Genomic DNA, 16,075 nt, shown 5'->3' with positions numbered 1-16,075 from the left:
GATGGTAATAAAACTGCAAAACAATGGTAATAAGATAACTGGTCATTCCTCCAGTCCTCTATCTTTTAAATATCTGTCTGCTCTAAGAGAGAGTCCTGAGCATCCAAATAACTTGTTGTTGTTGTTGTTGTTGTTGTTGTTGCTGTTGTTGTTGTTGTTGTTGAGACAGGGTTTCACTCCTATCGCCCAGGCTGGAGTGCAATGGCACGATCATGGCTCACTGCAACCTCTGCTTCCAGGCTCAAGCGATTCTCCTGCCTTAGCCTCCCAAGTAGCTGGGACTACAGGCACCTGTCTAATTTTTGTATTTTTTATAGAGATGGGGTTTTACTATGTTCCCCAGCCTGGTCTCGAACTCCTGGGCTCAAGCGATCCACCCGCCTCAGCCTCCCAAAATGCTGGGATTACAGCGTAAGCCACCACGCCCGTCCATCCAAATAACTTTTATATTATAAAGAAGGCTCTCTTGCCAATGGGTAGCTATTTTATTCATTTACTCAGCATAACTTTATTGGATACCTCTGTGTTAAGCCCTGGAGATCTAAAGGTGAGTAAGACTTCCCCCTACCTCCCAAGAAGCTCACAGTCTGTCTTGGCAACAATTATACAGTGCTAAGATAGGAGTGGGATAAAGTAATAACAGTAATTAGTTCAGCATGGAGGGGTCTGGAAGGGCTTTACAGAAAAAGTGACTTTTATGTTTATGTATTTATGTATGTATGTATTAATGAGACCATGCCTGGCCAGAAAAGTGACTTTTAATCCTTAGTCTTAAAGAATAAGGTTCTTGCCAGGCACAGTGGCTCACGCTTGTAATCCCAGCACTTTGGGAGACTGAAGCAGGCAGATCACTTGAGGCTAGGAGTTTGAGACCAGCCTGGCCAACATAGTGAAACCCCTGTCTCTACTAAAACTACAAAAATTAGCCACCGTGGTAATGCATGCCTGTAATCCCAGCTATTCGGGAGGCTGAGGCAGGAGAATCGTTTGAACCTGGGAGGCAGAAGTTGCAGTGAGCTGAGATCGCGCCATTGCACTCCAGCCTGGGCAACAGAGCAAGACTCCGTCTCAAAAAAAAAAAAAAGATTTCAGCAGAGAAAGAATAGCCCTACATTTCAAACATAGGATATAGTAAGAATAACTACTTGAGGTAGGAAAGCTCATGACATGTTTAAGAACAGTGAGTTGTTGGGCATGGATGGCATAGAGGCTGCACTCTGAGAGATGGAACAGACAAGTCGGAAGCAGTATCGCAAGATGCTGAAAGGCACAGAATCTACAGCCTGGGTCTGAATCCCAGCTGAGCCACTTACTAGCTGTTGTGACCTTGGCAAGTCACTTAACCTCCCCTCTATGGCTTGTTTCTTCATTTTTTTAAATGAGGATAATAGTAGCATCTGTTTGACAGGGCTGCATGCACATATACACACACATGGCTTTAAACAGTGCTCAGAACAAAATGAATATAAGTATTTGTTATTAGGGCACATTATGAAAAGCCTTGAACTGTACATTTTCCATAAGTAAAAGAAAGGTTTTAAAGCAGAAGAAGGGAGAGTATACAACAGGATATAAACTGTATTGTTTTATTTTTAATTTTTTTTTTTTTATTAGAGACAGGGTCTCACTCTGTTGCCCAGGTTGGTCTCGAACTCCTGGGCTTGAGCAATCCACCCGCCTCAGCCTTCTAAAGTGCTAGGATTACAGGCCTGAGCCACCGCACCTGGCCTGTAATCTGCATTTTAGAAAAGTAACTCTGGTGCCACTCTGGAGAGTAAACTGGATAAGAAAGAAACCATAGACAACATACAAGCTCTGAGACAGTTTCAGGAGTACAGAGAACAGGTGCTGATGTAACATGGTACTGAGTTAATATCGTGGCCTTGCCCTTAAAAATTCTGGGATCCTAAATAGAAACTTCAAACTTGAAATGTTAGTTTTAATAGATCTTACAAATTTAATTCTAAAAAAAACAAAATGAAGACCCTGGGGAAGAGCACAGAAGGACTGTCCTTGTAGTACGGATGTTGTAGTGCTCAACTGATGCCTCCATTCTATACCCAAATATCAGACCAGTACCTCCTATTCATGATATATTTTCATCTGGTTAGATGTCCAGAGCACGACATTCTATTTTTGGAGATGCTTTTGTTTTTTCCTTCAAGTAACCTCAAACTACTTATCAGTTTCCTAGAGGAAGTTCTGGCTTCTGGACTGCACAGCCGAAGCAAGGAGAGCTCTCAAGTCACATCAAGGTCAGCGAGCAGAAGATGAAACAGTGGTTGGGGGAAGGGCACAGCTTCCTTTCTTGCCCCCCCTACAGGCTTTCCCTACTAACCAGAGGTGTTGGAGAGCAGCTTTCGGTTCTGTGCTGGTTGTTAGAACTCATCTCCAGTTAGCCCACGGATACGTGGTTGGCACAGACACAAGACTCCCAGAGTTGTCCTAACAATAAGTCTGAGCCCATCTCAACCCACTTTTCTCCGGTAGTCTTTATGTATCTGTTAGCACAATCACTTCAGTTACTGATGAATTTTGTTGGAATCTGACTTGGGGAAAGGGTTATCAGAGCCTAGAGGGGCTTAAAAAGTAATCATTTCATGTACATACCACATTCCTTGGCTTCCTTTCTCTTCCCTTGACCCTTTCTGCTTTTCATTAACCACATTCCTGCACAACTCATTTCTGAAAACCTACCATGTTTCTTTACAGAGCCATCCAAAAATTTTTTGTCCCTACATAGCAATTTTCTGTGGCACTGAGAAACCATGTATGCCCACAATAAAAATCCATTTTGTGAAAAGATATGAGTGATTTAGTTTTATTTCTTTGAGGCTAATTTATGGGAATTTATGAGGTGGGACATGAGCTGGTTTCACACCAAACATAATGAAGGCATTACTTCTACCTGAAGGATATTTAAAATATGTCAAAGCAAATAATAAATTCTAGTGTCAATTTCACCTCTCTTGAAAACAGGAGAAAGTGATAGTATCATTATTGCCAGGAAATTAAGGCATCCTCAAATCATCATAGCAAAAAAACCAAAGCACAATCCCTCCCCGGTTTGTTTTTGTTTTTGTTTTTGTTTTGTGTGTGTGTGTGTATGTGTAAACCTGTATGTTGACAAATATTCTCTAGCATCAGACAGCAAGGGTCAAACCTGTGTCATATTTATATGGCTTTGGGAATATTATTTAGCCTCTTTGTGGCTCAGCTTTCTCATCTATAAAATAGAACCTTCCTCATAGGATTATAAGAATTAAATGAGATGAGATGATACATGAAAAGTGCTTAAAACACTGGTATACAGTAATCACTTAATAAAATTTGGCTAATAGTAAATAAGATTAATTTATGTCTCTAAGTTGGGGTTACAGAATCACATGTAAAATGATTGGACTAATTATTTTAATCATTGCACTAATAAGCAGTTCAAAAAGTAGTGGGAAAAGCTGAAAGGTCATTCTGTCCCTCTCTTTTCTCCACTCCTCCCAGCTCTCAGCTGTTGTTTCTTTTTATTATTATTATTATTATTATTATTAATTTTTAGTAGAGATGGGGTTTCACCATCTTGGCCAGGATGGTCTTGAACTCCTGACCTCGTGTGATCCACCCGCCTTGGCTTCCCAAAGTGTTGGGATTACAGGCGTGAGCCACTGCACCCGGCCTCAGCTGTTGTTTCTTTACATGCACTCATGAAGTAAAACCCAAGTTTTTTTTTTTTACTTTTGTGGGTCCCTTTGGGTAATTTTTTATAAGTATTTGAGACAGCCTGCACTTGGGGATGGAGTATTTTAAATGCAGCATTTTACAAGTTATATAGTCTTTTAAAATATGAAAAACTCCCTCCTCCAAGCAGGAATATCTGCGCTTCTCTTCCTATCAGCAAGATAACGCTGTGGAATAAAGAAAGCAGAAACAGAGACCTTCCTTATGTCATTTTCCTCATTATTCATCTGCTTCCATTGTGCCTACTCAACTGCTAATATCAAGAAGTCTAAGAAATGAGCCCTACCATCAGGGTGTTTGATGTCAGAAGTTGGCATTTCTTTATTAAGAATCAAAGACTCGTATTTTTGTGTAAGATTTACAGAACTGATTCCATTTGTACTGGCCCTTTATTTTTGTGCCCTTTAAAAACATCACTTTAATTAAGGTCTTGTATGCTTTTAATAATCCTCTCCCCCATAGGTGGAAATGCCCTGGTCAAAACCTGTGTGTTCCATTTACTCCACAAAAGCCAAGGATATTTGTTTTTAGACAACTGTGTTTGAATAACAGTTTCTGTCCAGTAAACTTGCAAGCAGCAGTTGACAAGTTTTTATCTCTAATAGTTCCCTTCTTTCTCCCTTAAGTGAAGTTATAAAATATTCCGTTATAGAATACAGCTACTAGCAGTCGCGTCTTACCCTCAGATGTTGTTAGGGAGGTACCCCCATCAGGAGGTCCTCCCAGTGTCTTATCTCCACCACAGACAGAAACTGGCTGAGAGTGATTTCTGTGGTTTATGTGTGTGTAGTGTCAAGCTCACTGAGGAGCGCTGAGGAGACAGCGCTATAAAAATGTGTAAGTGAACCCATACGTTCTCAGATTTCTCACTTAAGCATTGGTCTTTGGAAAACAGTCCCACCTACATCCCAATTCAGGTGCCACAAGGTTCACCTAGTGAGACAAACCAGCTTCGAGAATAGGCCAGGGGAAGTGGAAAGGGGTGAGTGACAGGACAAAGGGAGAACAGGTGAACGAAAGTAGGGGCAGGATCACAGGATGGAGCAGGGCAGACAGAAAGAGAGGACGCCAGAGATTTATGTAACATCTTAAGAAAGCAGACAGGCAGGGAAGGTTCTGCAGCCCACATGCATCTGCTCTGGAATCTGAAAATTACTTTGGAGGGTTTTTCTTTTTCATTAGCCCCTCTGCCTGATGTTTCACAATGCTCTGGCACCTATCTGATGAGGCACGAAAGGAACCCTGGACCTCGCATATAGGAGGCACTCAAATATTTGTTTTATTTATCTAACTATTTTTGAGACGGAGTTTCACTCTGTTGCCCAGGCTGGAGTGCAGTGGTGCAATCTCCGCTCACTGCAACCTCTGCCTCCCAGGTCCGAGCGAATCTCCTGCCTCAGCCTCCCAAGTAGCTGGGATTACAGGTGTGTGCCACCACACCCGGCTAATTTTTTTTGTATTTAGTAGAGATGGGGTTTCGACATGTTGGTCAGGCTGGTCTTGAACTTCTGACCTCAAATGATCCACCCGCCTCGGCCTCCCAAAGTGCTGGGATTACAGGCGTGAGCCACCACACGCAGCCCAATATTTGTTGACTGACAGAAACTACTAGGAAAGGAGGAAGATGGGGCAAATGATGAATTACTTTTTTCCCATAAATCAGAATCTATTTAAATGATAACTCTAAACCACTCCTGTGTGTCTGTCCAGCAAGCCCTCAAAAAATCGTGCAGGCTATTTCCTCACCAGTACATTTGGACATTTTGCTTCCTCACATATGAAGACATCCTGGATTTGCTCATTATTTTTTCATCACTCTTTAAACAGGGGGTTAGAAAATAGAGACGGTGGGAAGGGGACAAGATGGTTTGGGGAACGTGGTGTGTGCACACTCATGCCCATGGGAGGGGGTTACAAAATCTGATGAGGAGACTGCGGTCAGGAAGCCTGGATTCTAATCTATTTAGCCAGTAACTTGATGTGTAAACTTGGGCAAGTCAATTGATCTGGCATGCCCTGTTTCCTCATTTTCCAAATGGAAATATTAATACTCTATATACCTTACAAGGTGGCACTAAAAGTGTAAAGAAATGACATATAAGAGCATTTTGAAAGGATAAAGTTCTGTGTCAGTCTAAAATCATGGAATTAATTGGTATGGTGAATGGGAAGAAGTTGAGAGGAATATCATTGGATTAGGAGGAAAGGTGGAACTGGAAAGGATAGGGAGCCCCTCCTTCATTTGACAGAGACCAGAAAAAGACAAAACAGCCTCCACTATTCAAACCACAAATTTAGCCAACACTTTTATCTTGAGACATCTCTGGAAAAATGATTTTTCCTTTCCCTGCTCCTCAGTGCCAGGGATTTTTATTCATTTTGTGGTTATTGCATGCTTGCCATATGCCAGGCAATGTGTTTATTCGCTTATTATGATTTCAAAATTAGCCCTGGAAGACAACACATATCTTCAAAGGACTCTCAGAGGTCATCTCATATCTTCCCCTAACTTTCCTTGTTGATAAAAATGGCAGTTCATCCTTCACCACTTAATACGTGGAGGGACGCGGGCCTAAAGAAATTCAGTGACTTGACCAAAGCCCAGAGTGGTGATGAAACCAGTACCCAAGCGCGGGGTTTCTCACTGCCCTTTTCCATCACACGTATATATATTAAAAAGACATGAAGTTACTACGATGTGTCCTGGAGGCTCTGAGCAGATCTGCTGTAGAGGGATCAGCAGAGGCTTCTCTAGCCAGGGCATTCTCTGGGCGTTCAGCCCTTCCCTCCACTGGGCTCCAGCGCTGTAGAGAGGGTGGGATTTTTACCTATCAGTGTAGCGGGAAAAGATACTCAGGTGGCAGGAAGTTTAAGCCTCACCTGGAACTTATATTGAAAGCCACTTGGTATAAAGGATAATGGTTTGGAGACAGAGTTCTATTCCTGCCAGCATTGACACTGTGTCTGCAAATCCCTCAGCTATTCTGAGTCTCCGTTTTCTCCCCGTGAGATGGAGATCATAAAATCCGCCTCATCTTTGGGATTATTCTCCTGAGGCTACAATAAGGCCTGAGGCTTTGTACGCTGGAAGAAACGTATATTAATAGCAACTTCTGTCCCGCCCCATCCCCCAACACGTCGATCCCCACCGGAGCATAAAACTTTCCCCCAGCATCTGACCTGCTCAGGTCACCCTAGCACCTAGGAGCGTGAATTCCTGATGCGGGTTCTGGGTGGCGCGCCCTCCCGGTTCCCGCTCTCGTTTTTGTTTGTGGTCGGGGAAGGCGATGCTGTAGAGCCTGGCGATCTCCAGTCTTCACGAATCCGCACGTCTCTCCATTATCCACCGCGCCCGCCCACTGGGCCCCGGGGCGGCCGGCGGCCGGGTCTCTCGTGCTCCGCGTGTCGCCCGAGCCGCCGCCGGAGCGAGGGTCCCTGCCCCCTGGGGAGCGGTCTCCGGCCGCTTCGAGGCCGCCTTCTTCCCCCTCCGTGAATCAGAAACAAAGGCGGGGCGGGGCGGGGGGAGCGCCCGAGCTGCGGCTCCGCGATTCGCCCTTTATTCTGAACTCGCAACGTCAGCGGCCCGCGGATGGAGCTGCGGGGTGCGGACTGGGCCGCCCACAGCGCACCGGGCCGGGGGAGCGGCCGCGCTGGGCCTGGCGGGCGGGTGGCGGGGGCGCGCTCGGGGACCCGGGCCGCGTGGGCGCCGGGATGGAGGGCCCAGAGGGGCGGGGAGCGGGCGTGCGTGTGTGTGCAAGTGCGAATGCGAGGGAGGCCGGCCTTGAGTGAAACCGGAGCTACAAAGAAGGGGAGAGTCCGGGAGCGGGAGGGCGCGAGGGAGGAGCGGCGGCGCCGGGGCAGCTTCGACGCCCTCCCGCGGGGAAGGAGCCCCCGCGGTGCCGCCGAGACCCCGACGCGGGGCCGCCCCTCGGCCCGCCGCCCCGCGCCAGCGCCCGCGCCCGCGCCCGCTGGGAATGATGAAGAAGAACAATTCCGCCAAGCGGGTGAGTGCGCCTGCCCGCCCTGCGGCCGCCGCCGCCTCCGCGCTCCGACGACCCCCGCTCCGTCGGCGCCGCGGCGGCCTGGGAGACCCCCGGCCCGGCCGCGCCCCCGCCCCAGCGGCCCGGTCCCCTCGGCCTCGGCCTCGGCCCGGGGCTCTCGGCCCCGCGAGGCGCCCGCGGGGGCTTTTGTTTACTCGCCTCGGGGGGCTTCAACTTGGCTGAGTTTCCCCCGGACCCGCACCTCCCCCGCCCCTGGGCGCCGGGCGAGCGTTTGCCTCGCGCCGCCGTGGCGAGGAGACAATGGGAGAGAAAACCAGAGAAACGCCGTTAGTCCCCGCGCTGCGAGGACGGGGCGGCGGGGGCGCAGGGCCTGGAGGGAACCCGGGAACCTCTCCGCGCCCGGCCGGCGCCCCTGCCACTTGCAGCCCCAGTTGTTTATTTGGGAGCGGGTGAGGGGAGTGGGGGGAGTTCCTCGGAATGAAAACCTTTCCGAAGTGGGAGCGAACCTGGGGCGGCCCCCCCGCCCCCCGGCCGCAGCCTTCAGACGAGACTGGGCCGCCGAGGCGGTCGTGAGAGACGGACAGAGAGGAAGCCGCGGCTGGAATCTCCTAACCGCCGGCTTCTCATCTTGTCCTGGGGCAGGGGCCTCAGGATGGAAACCAGCAGCCTGCACCGCCCGAGAAGGTCGGCTGGGTCCGGAAATTCTGCGGGAAAGGGATTTTCAGGGAGATTTGGAAAAACCGCTATGTGGTGCTGAAAGGGGACCAGCTCTACATCTCTGAGAAGGAGGTGGGTGCGTCTTGCCTCTAACTCTCCGTTTTCTCATACCCCGCACTTTGTCACTCCACAAGGGCTCGCCTAGCTTACTCCACCCCCGTTTTGTTCCAAAGGCAAATTCAGTGGTCTCCTCTCTACCCCCATCTCATCTGCGGAGAAAGGCCACCCTTTAGTGAGAAGACCAGAGTGAGAATTAGAAGTTGAGTTGGCCTCTCACTCAGTGTTTTTTTGTTTGCAGATACCTTTCTAACAACAATGATAAGGCCCTCCCAAGATGCTCCAGAAGTTCTAAGTGTCCCTTGCTGCCTCCCACTGTAACCTGGCCTCATGAATACAGGATTTCTTTTCTATTTCTGCTGAAACAGTTTAGCCTATTCGCCACCCCTTCCTGTCCCCCCACGTTAACCCAGCCAGCCTCCCCTTTCCTGTCTGTGGCAGGAGCGTGCACAGGTCCTGTCCGTGGCGCATCCGCCCTGAATCACGGAGAACACACACGCACCCCGCCGTCAGGCCCCTGTGACCTCGAGTCTGTGAGTGGCAGTTATTTTCGTTGAAGCCAGTGTCCCTAACCAGTATGCTCTCTGTTCCCCACCCCCACCCCATTTAAAAAAGGCAAGGAACCCATTTTCTACCCACTTCCTGCCCACTCCTCCATTTGTATCAGAAGGGAGAAAAATGGAGTTAAGAACCCCTGTATGTCTTTGGATAGCTTTGGCTGTGTAGTTAACCATGAAAACCACAGTCTACACTGTGTCAAGACCTGAGCTATGATAATTGAATCCAGACCCATCTCCCTTTTTTCCCTAAGTCTTGGGATCAATAACGTGTACTAATGTGGAGAAATCAGAATTGCCCCTATAGTGGTTTAGAAGTCATTCCATTCCCTGCCTCTGTGACTGTCCAAAGGCAGTCAGTATAGCCTGGGAGACTGTCCTGTACGGTTAGAGTGGCCCTTCCTCCCGTCCTCACGGGAGGGATTCTGTGTTCCCTCACCCAGGGCTAACTGGGAAGTCCTCCCTGAGTTCTTTCTAACCTCTTCTGCTTTCTGCAGTAGACACCCTTATTCAGTGGATTATATTTAGGTAAATAAAACCTTTTATGGTATTGAAACAGATACACACACACCCTGAGACAAAGTACTCATCTAAAAGAACATCTACTGAGGCATCTAGGGAAGAACGAAGCTGTGCCACAGCCAAAGAGATCCCCCTTAAGGGTATTGAAACCCAGCTGTTTACACAAAGCTAGCAAGTTGGTGATGGAAAGTCTTAGGAGTGAGGTGAGGGCACTTTTCTTGGTCTGTCATCCAGGCTGGAATGCAGTGGCTCGATCACAGCTCACTTCAGTCTCCACCTCCCAGGCTCAAGTGATCCTCCCACCTCATCCTCCGAGTAGCTGGGACTACAGGTGGGTGCCACCATGTCTGGCTAGTTTTTGTATTTTTTGTAGAGACAGTGTTTCGCATTGTTGACCAGGCTGCTCTCAAACTCCTGGCCTCAAGTGAACCACCCGCCTCAGCCTCCCAAATTGCTGGGATTACAGGTGTGAGCCACCGTGCCCGGCCAGGAGGATTTATTTTTAAGAGTTACCTCTGCCCAATCACAAATCCTCCAGGAAGTTTTCTCCACAATTTTCTGGCTTTCTAATTAAAAAATAAATAAATAAAACAAGTGTCAAAGTGTATCTCCTGTCTTCCCCGAACTTCTTAATTGCAGGAAACTCTAGTTACGAATCAGGGAGAGAACTTCCTACACGTCAAAGGGAAAAACATAATAATGAAAGGGTAAGAGGAATGAGACATCCATTGCTTGTTTGTATTTGCCCAAAGAGCAGAGTCTGGGGGCAAAAGCATAGTTGATCCTTGCTGTTGGGTACAGAGACAGAGGAAAGGATGGAATGACCTCAGCCTAGGATGTCTGGTGTCCTATGAGTCAGGACCATCTGACTGGTGATGGAGCCAGCTGTCTCCTGCTGGGAAGGGCACAGGAAAGAGAGACTAGGCATATTGATACTATGCTTTTTTAGAGCCAGTTTCCATGCTACAGTGGGCCTGGTTAAAAGTGAAATTGACAGAGGACTCTGGGCTTTATTTTGCCCACTTGTGAAAAGCTCCAGGGCCAATAGAGTCAAGACAGGGTGTTTTGTTTTGTTTTGTTTTTTTAGAGACAGGGTCTCACTCTGTCGCCCATGCAGCTCACTGCTGCCTTGACCTCCTGGGCTTAAGCAATCCTCCCATCTCAGCCTCCCGAGTAGCTGGGACTCCAGGCGTGCACCACCACACCCAGCTAATTTTTTTTATTTTTTGTAGACATGGGGTCTCACTATGTTTCCCAGGCTGGTCTCAAATTCCTGGCTTCAAGTGATCCTCCTGCCTCAACCTCCTGAAATTCTGAGATTATAGGTGTGAGCCACAGTCCCTGGCCAAGATTTTTTTTTAAGGCAGAGTATAATCTATATCATTTACTGTTAATGCAAGAAAATTTCTAACCCTATCTCCCAGAATTTTCACCAGTCTTTTTTGTTATTTCCTCTCTTAAAGGCAGGGTCTCCCACAACCACCTCTGCCATAGAATTTCTTCTGTGTTCGATCGTAATCATTTTCTTCCTTCTCAAGGCATCCTCTCTCAAAGAGGGCTGGAGTACCTTGTGATCACAGGCTGATGTGTAAGAACAGAAGCTAGACCTTAGGAAGACCTCATGTTAGAGGAAATTGGATTCGGGGCAACTCTTTGGACAGGTGTGGGAAAAATCCCTTTCTATAGTCCAGAACAAAGAATCGGGAAAGGAAGGGTTAATTTGGAAGATGGGTAGTTACAAATGAGATTCTGGGAATTAGATAAGCGGGGGAAAAAAAAAATACGGTGGAGAACAAGGCTGCTGGCTTTGTCCATCTTCCCAGGCACTGGAATATACTTGTCCTACTGCTTGCCTCACCCCATCTCCCACCCTCTCCACGAAGGGCTAACCTCTGTCAGTGTCTCCTGCTTCCCAGAGCCCCTTATCAGTCTGTATGCAAGCTAGAATAACTCCCTTTCCTTCCCTTCCCCTAAGGAAAACATAGTAAGTTAACTCTCTTCCCCTGGCTACATTCACACACCCAACACTTTCCTCTCCACGGTTTCTGGAATCTGCTGATAGTCTCAAGTCTGAAGAAGGAGGGGGAGAGGAGGGATGATGCATCATCTTACATCCCTGTCCCGTGTTTCTGGGAATTGTTCTTGGACACCCCTTGCCAGCACCTTGTCCTGCTTCCACCCGTAATCATTCAAGGCCTCTGGCCGCTTTCCAGCCCAAAGCCAGGGAACCTGGGAAAGTGGGAGGCCCTGGAGGAGCCAAGCCTTGCTGAAACAAATGGAGGTAGATGTATGAGGAGTCACTCACCTGAATGGGGCCATGTGGACATCTGTCCTCAACTGTCATCAGCCTCCAGGTCCAGCAGCAATTCAGAAGGATGGGCAGATACAAGACTGTAGATGGTCTGGGCAGTGGAAGGGAGAACCACTTCCCCACTTCCAGGTTTCCAGGAACCAGGAGGATAGATGAGTTCACCTCCATGCACACGAGTCCTATTTCAGAGCTTGGGAAGTTGGAGACTCTTGGAAAATAATTTCAGTCAGGGTGGGTAGATGTCATCCAAGGAAGATGTGAGACTGCTTTTATCTGTTCGTTGAGTTTTAATGAGACAAGTGCTGGTGCTTTTAATTTCTCATTCCAGCAAAACGTGACCAGATTTTTCCTGAGGTGTTCCAACCCTGGGCTCAAGTCACAGGGTGGACAGACTGCACGGTCTGGGCTTATAACTAAGTCTCCTCTCTGTAACTTTGGTCCTTGCAAGCCAAAACAAATCCATAAGCCACTGATTCAGAGTCCCAGAGTTGTAGGAACACCACCTTAGGGGAAAAGAGAAAACATTGTGGTCAGTTTCAAATGGAGCTGCGAAGAAATGTTCCTAGAGCTGCTTTGCAGTGCTCAGAAAAGGCTAGTTGGGGTTGGAGGATGTCACTGGGAATGCGGCCTCAATGAGACGTTAAGCAGGAGTGCTAAGAGCTAAATGTTGCTTAAACCTGCTAAAGGTAGAACCAGAGTGCAGGACAGAGACTATAGCAGGGAGGGCTAAGTTTAGATATGAGGAAGAGCTTCCTGGCAGTAAAGGGGGCCCAGGCACTCAAACTGGAATAATGGCAAGAAGTCACAGAAGTCACTTTTTTCCAAGTCTGAAGTGTAGTCTTCCAGGGAGAGTCTTAAGTGCATTCTTGCCTAGAGATAGGGGGACGAAATAAATGGTTTTTCAGGTCTGGAGGAGTTAGTTTGGATTGTCACAGTACCTTAGAGGGAGGAGGAAAGGGTAGGAACTGTAATTGTAGTTTTCAGCTTCTCTGGACAAATTCAGCAAACTGAACACAGGGGGCTGACGTCCTGTGGTGGCGATGCTCCTGAAATGAACAAGGAAGATGAGTCTCTATAATTGTACATGCCAGAGAAGGGAGCGAGGTGGGATGGGAGAGCTATACTGCACACATGCGAGTGGGGAGGCCGGAGACTGCCCCTCGTTCCCTCCAGACACCCCGATACTGGCCCTGCCTTGATCTTCTTTCCGTGGACCATCAAGGGCCATACAGGTCTGTCTTACTGAGGGCGATGGGTCAACCATCTACCATGTCCCTTTAAGGACATGAGCCTTTTTAGAACATGTAAGCTGTGTCCTTAAGGAAAAGAGTGGGGCAATTGGTGAAGAGAGGCATAGTGGGACTCTGGAAATGGCAGCCTGGTTAAGCAGAGTGAAGAGAAGGGGTTTAAACAGAAACACAACATTCAAGACTTGGAGCTGCCCTAGCGTCCTCCTCGATGTGAGGCCCTTGTAAGCTTTGGGCAGACGGCCCTCTCCTCTCCTGGCATGCCTCCCTCAGGCTTCCTCTGCTTCCCAAGATGATCTAAACTAACAGTCTGGGTGGAGGGGCTAAATAATTTTATCATCCTCACCTCACCCCAACCCTCCCCTAGGTAAAAGATGAGAAAAATATTCAAGAGGTATTTGACCTGAGTGACTATGAGAAGTGTGAAGAGCTCCGGAAGTCCAAGAGCAGGAGCAAGAAAAATCATAGCAAGTTTACTCTTGCCCACTCCAAACAGCCCGGTAACACGGTATGTTTCTCCTGCCACCTTGGCCGCTGGAACATGGACAGGGTTGGAGGGGGCAGGGGAGAGCTCCTTCCCCTCAGTTTCTCAGCAATCTTGGCTCAGAGGCCCTGAATTGCTCTCCTGCTGGCTTTTATCATTTCACCTAAGAATATTGTAGCCATTTCCTTCTTTCCAGGCAGGCCAGCCTTTAACCTGTTCAGCCACAAAGATCATCTCTATATATCTCTTTATTTTTCTCTGTCTTATACACACACATCCACACATGTGCGTATTTACATCCCTTAGAAGAAAATCCCTGTCCTTGTACCCTGATAGGTGGTTGAAGTTCTGAATCTAATTCATCTTGTCTGAGGGAACCCAGGGAAGTTACTCCTGTCACATGCTATTTCTTCAAACACTGAAATATTTGTATTTTAATACCTATCCTTCATCAGACTTCCTCTAATTATCTCCAATACCATACTAATATTCAGTATCCTTCTTAGCTCTTCCTTGGTCATTTCTAAAACAACCTCCTAGCTATGCGTTTTGCAGGAATAGAAGCTGGGTTTCCTTAAGTTATGGATGACTCTGGAAGCAGAATATCTCTCCTTCCTGGAGCTGGGTCTAAGAAAGTGAGATTATAATCTCTTATTTCTTCACTGTCAAGGTGAGGCACCACCTCTAAAACCCTGGCTGAAACAGGAATCTTCCCCTCACAGGCACCCAACCTGATCTTCCTGGCAGTGAGTCCAGAAGAGAAGGAATCGTGGATCAATGCCCTCAACTCTGCCATCACCCGAGCCAAGAACCGTATCTTGGATGAGGTCAGGGGGCTCACTGTGGGGAGAGGGAGGGACGCTGGGGCAGAGGGAGCAGCTGTGACCCACTGAAGGGGGAGGATTGTGCAGGCCCCATTTACTCGCTCCCCCACCAGCTCTACTTCTTTACCTCCCTTTTAAAAGCCCTGATCTCTTTCTGCCTTCTCTCCAAGTCTCATCTGACACCTCCTCTTCCCCACTTCATGATGCGGGAGCCAGCCTTGGGTCAGCTTAAAGAGCCCCTTCGTGTCCAGTAAATCCCCTTGTCCATGGATTCATTGAGAAGCAGTGAATGGAGTGGGCACATGTTCAGGCCTCGGGATGCTGGGTTGGGACAGCAAGTCGCTGAAGAGCACTCATGACTCACAGTACATCTCTTCAGGTCACCGTTGAGGAGGACAGCTATCTTGCCCATCCCACTCGAGACAGGGCAAAAATCCAACACTCCCGCCGCCCCCCAACAAGGGGACACCTAATGGCTGTGGTATGTAAGACTGTAATAAACATTGCCAAAGGGCCAATTCTGTGTCAGTCCATCTCAGACAGAACTGTATGCCACCAGAGGCATTTGTGGGAGGCCTCTTGATGCCAAGATGAAAGGCGAGGGAAGTCCTTCCACCCCATGCCTCTGCCTGATCTAAATCAAAAGGATTTATTCAGCACCCATTAGGAGTTCAAAAGTCCCGGCTTCCAGTAATGTTACCCTCTTTTGGAGAAAATGAGTTGTACCCACAGGAAAATGAAAAATAAGCTACTGTATGGTAGCTGTCTTGATGGGTAACAACATGTAGTACTGCGGGCGTTTGGAGGAGAAAGGATCACAATGAACCCCTGAAACATACAGAGTGCTGGTTTCTTTCATGCCTCTGAGCTCTTAAGTCTTTAGAGAGAGAGGCAGGCAGGTATAGTGCAGAGAACACAGGCTTTGGAGTCAGAACCTGAGTTGGAACCTCACTGTAATCAGTCAGCTATCTGTGTGGTTCCCTGAAGTTGCATGTCTCCAACTGTAAAATGAGGCAGTAAGCATACCTGCCTTGAAGGGCTGCTGTGAGGAATGACTAAAACAACATATGTATAACTACATATTTGGTATTGAATACTCATCATTTTTAGTATTCTGGAAATAGAACAAATTTTATTATAAGGCAAGGGGGCTGAAGTGTGGGGCTCAGAGGATGCAGATGGAGGAGGACAGTCATTGTGCCATGGGGAGCATCCTGTGTGTGTCAGACCCAGTTTAATGCTGAGAGTCCACAATACCGAGGAAGAGGACGCCCCTCAGGAAGCTTATGGTAGAGTGGAGAATACGGGAAACAAGTAACAGAAACTAAATCACAGAAGAAGAAACATTCAAGTCACTATCAAAAGAATAAGAAACAGCACATTCAGTGGGAGGGTTCAGTCAAGAGCAGAGGGCTTTGCCAGGCAGGGGGGCTCACACCTGTAATCCCAGTACTTTGGGAGGTTGATACGGTGTATCACTTGAGGTCAGGAGTTTGAGACCAGCCATCGCCAACATGGTGAAACCCTGCCTCTGCTAAAAATACAAAAAAAAAATCGCTGGGCATGGTGGTGCACACATGTAATCCCAGCTACTCAGGAGGCTGAGGCAGGAGAATGGCGTGA

The 16,075-nt window shown here is 47.9% G+C and overlaps 2 protein-coding genes across 7 annotated transcripts in view; both read left to right on the top strand.

The window, feature by feature from the left end:
* The window catches only part of VPS45 (vacuolar protein sorting 45 homolog), an 81,358-nt gene extending 78,555 nt beyond the window's left edge, over nucleotides 1–2,803 (top strand). The window contains exon 15 of one of the 2 annotated variants that reach the window (XM_032154831.2): nucleotides 2,187–2,803. In XM_032154831.2, the coding sequence (XP_032010722.1) occupies nucleotides 2,187–2,274 (88 nt within the window). In that variant the 3' untranslated portion in view covers nucleotides 2,275–2,803. Of the gene's footprint in view, nucleotides 1–317 lie in introns of both variants that reach the window. The other variant, XM_058439352.1, reaches the window with a different exon arrangement.
* A 4,745-nt stretch (nucleotides 2,804–7,548) lies between these two features.
* PLEKHO1 (pleckstrin homology domain containing O1) overlaps nucleotides 7,549–16,075 on the top strand; it is a 30,142-nt gene continuing 21,615 nt past the window's right edge. For 2 of the 5 annotated variants that reach the window (XM_032154819.2, XM_058439347.1), the window contains exons 1-5: nucleotides 7,593–7,736; nucleotides 8,376–8,522; nucleotides 13,512–13,652; nucleotides 14,351–14,455; nucleotides 14,832–14,933. In XM_032154819.2, the coding sequence (XP_032010710.1) occupies nucleotides 7,707–7,736; nucleotides 8,376–8,522; nucleotides 13,512–13,652; nucleotides 14,351–14,455; nucleotides 14,832–14,933 (525 nt within the window). In that variant the 5' untranslated portion in view covers nucleotides 7,593–7,706. Of the gene's footprint in view, nucleotides 7,737–8,375; nucleotides 8,523–10,228; nucleotides 10,294–11,237; nucleotides 11,248–13,511; nucleotides 13,653–14,350; nucleotides 14,456–14,831; nucleotides 14,934–16,075 lie in introns of those variants that run through there. The other 3 variants (XM_058439348.1, XM_058439349.1, XM_058439350.1) reach the window with 3 other exon arrangements.

The sequence above is a fragment of the Hylobates moloch genome, unplaced genomic scaffold (assembly GCF_009828535.3).
Source record: "Hylobates moloch isolate HMO894 unplaced genomic scaffold, HMol_V3 SCAFFOLD_5, whole genome shotgun sequence".
Lineage (NCBI taxonomy): Eukaryota > Metazoa > Chordata > Mammalia > Primates > Hylobatidae > Hylobates > Hylobates moloch.
This window is presented reverse-complemented; position numbering and strand designations above follow the sequence as displayed.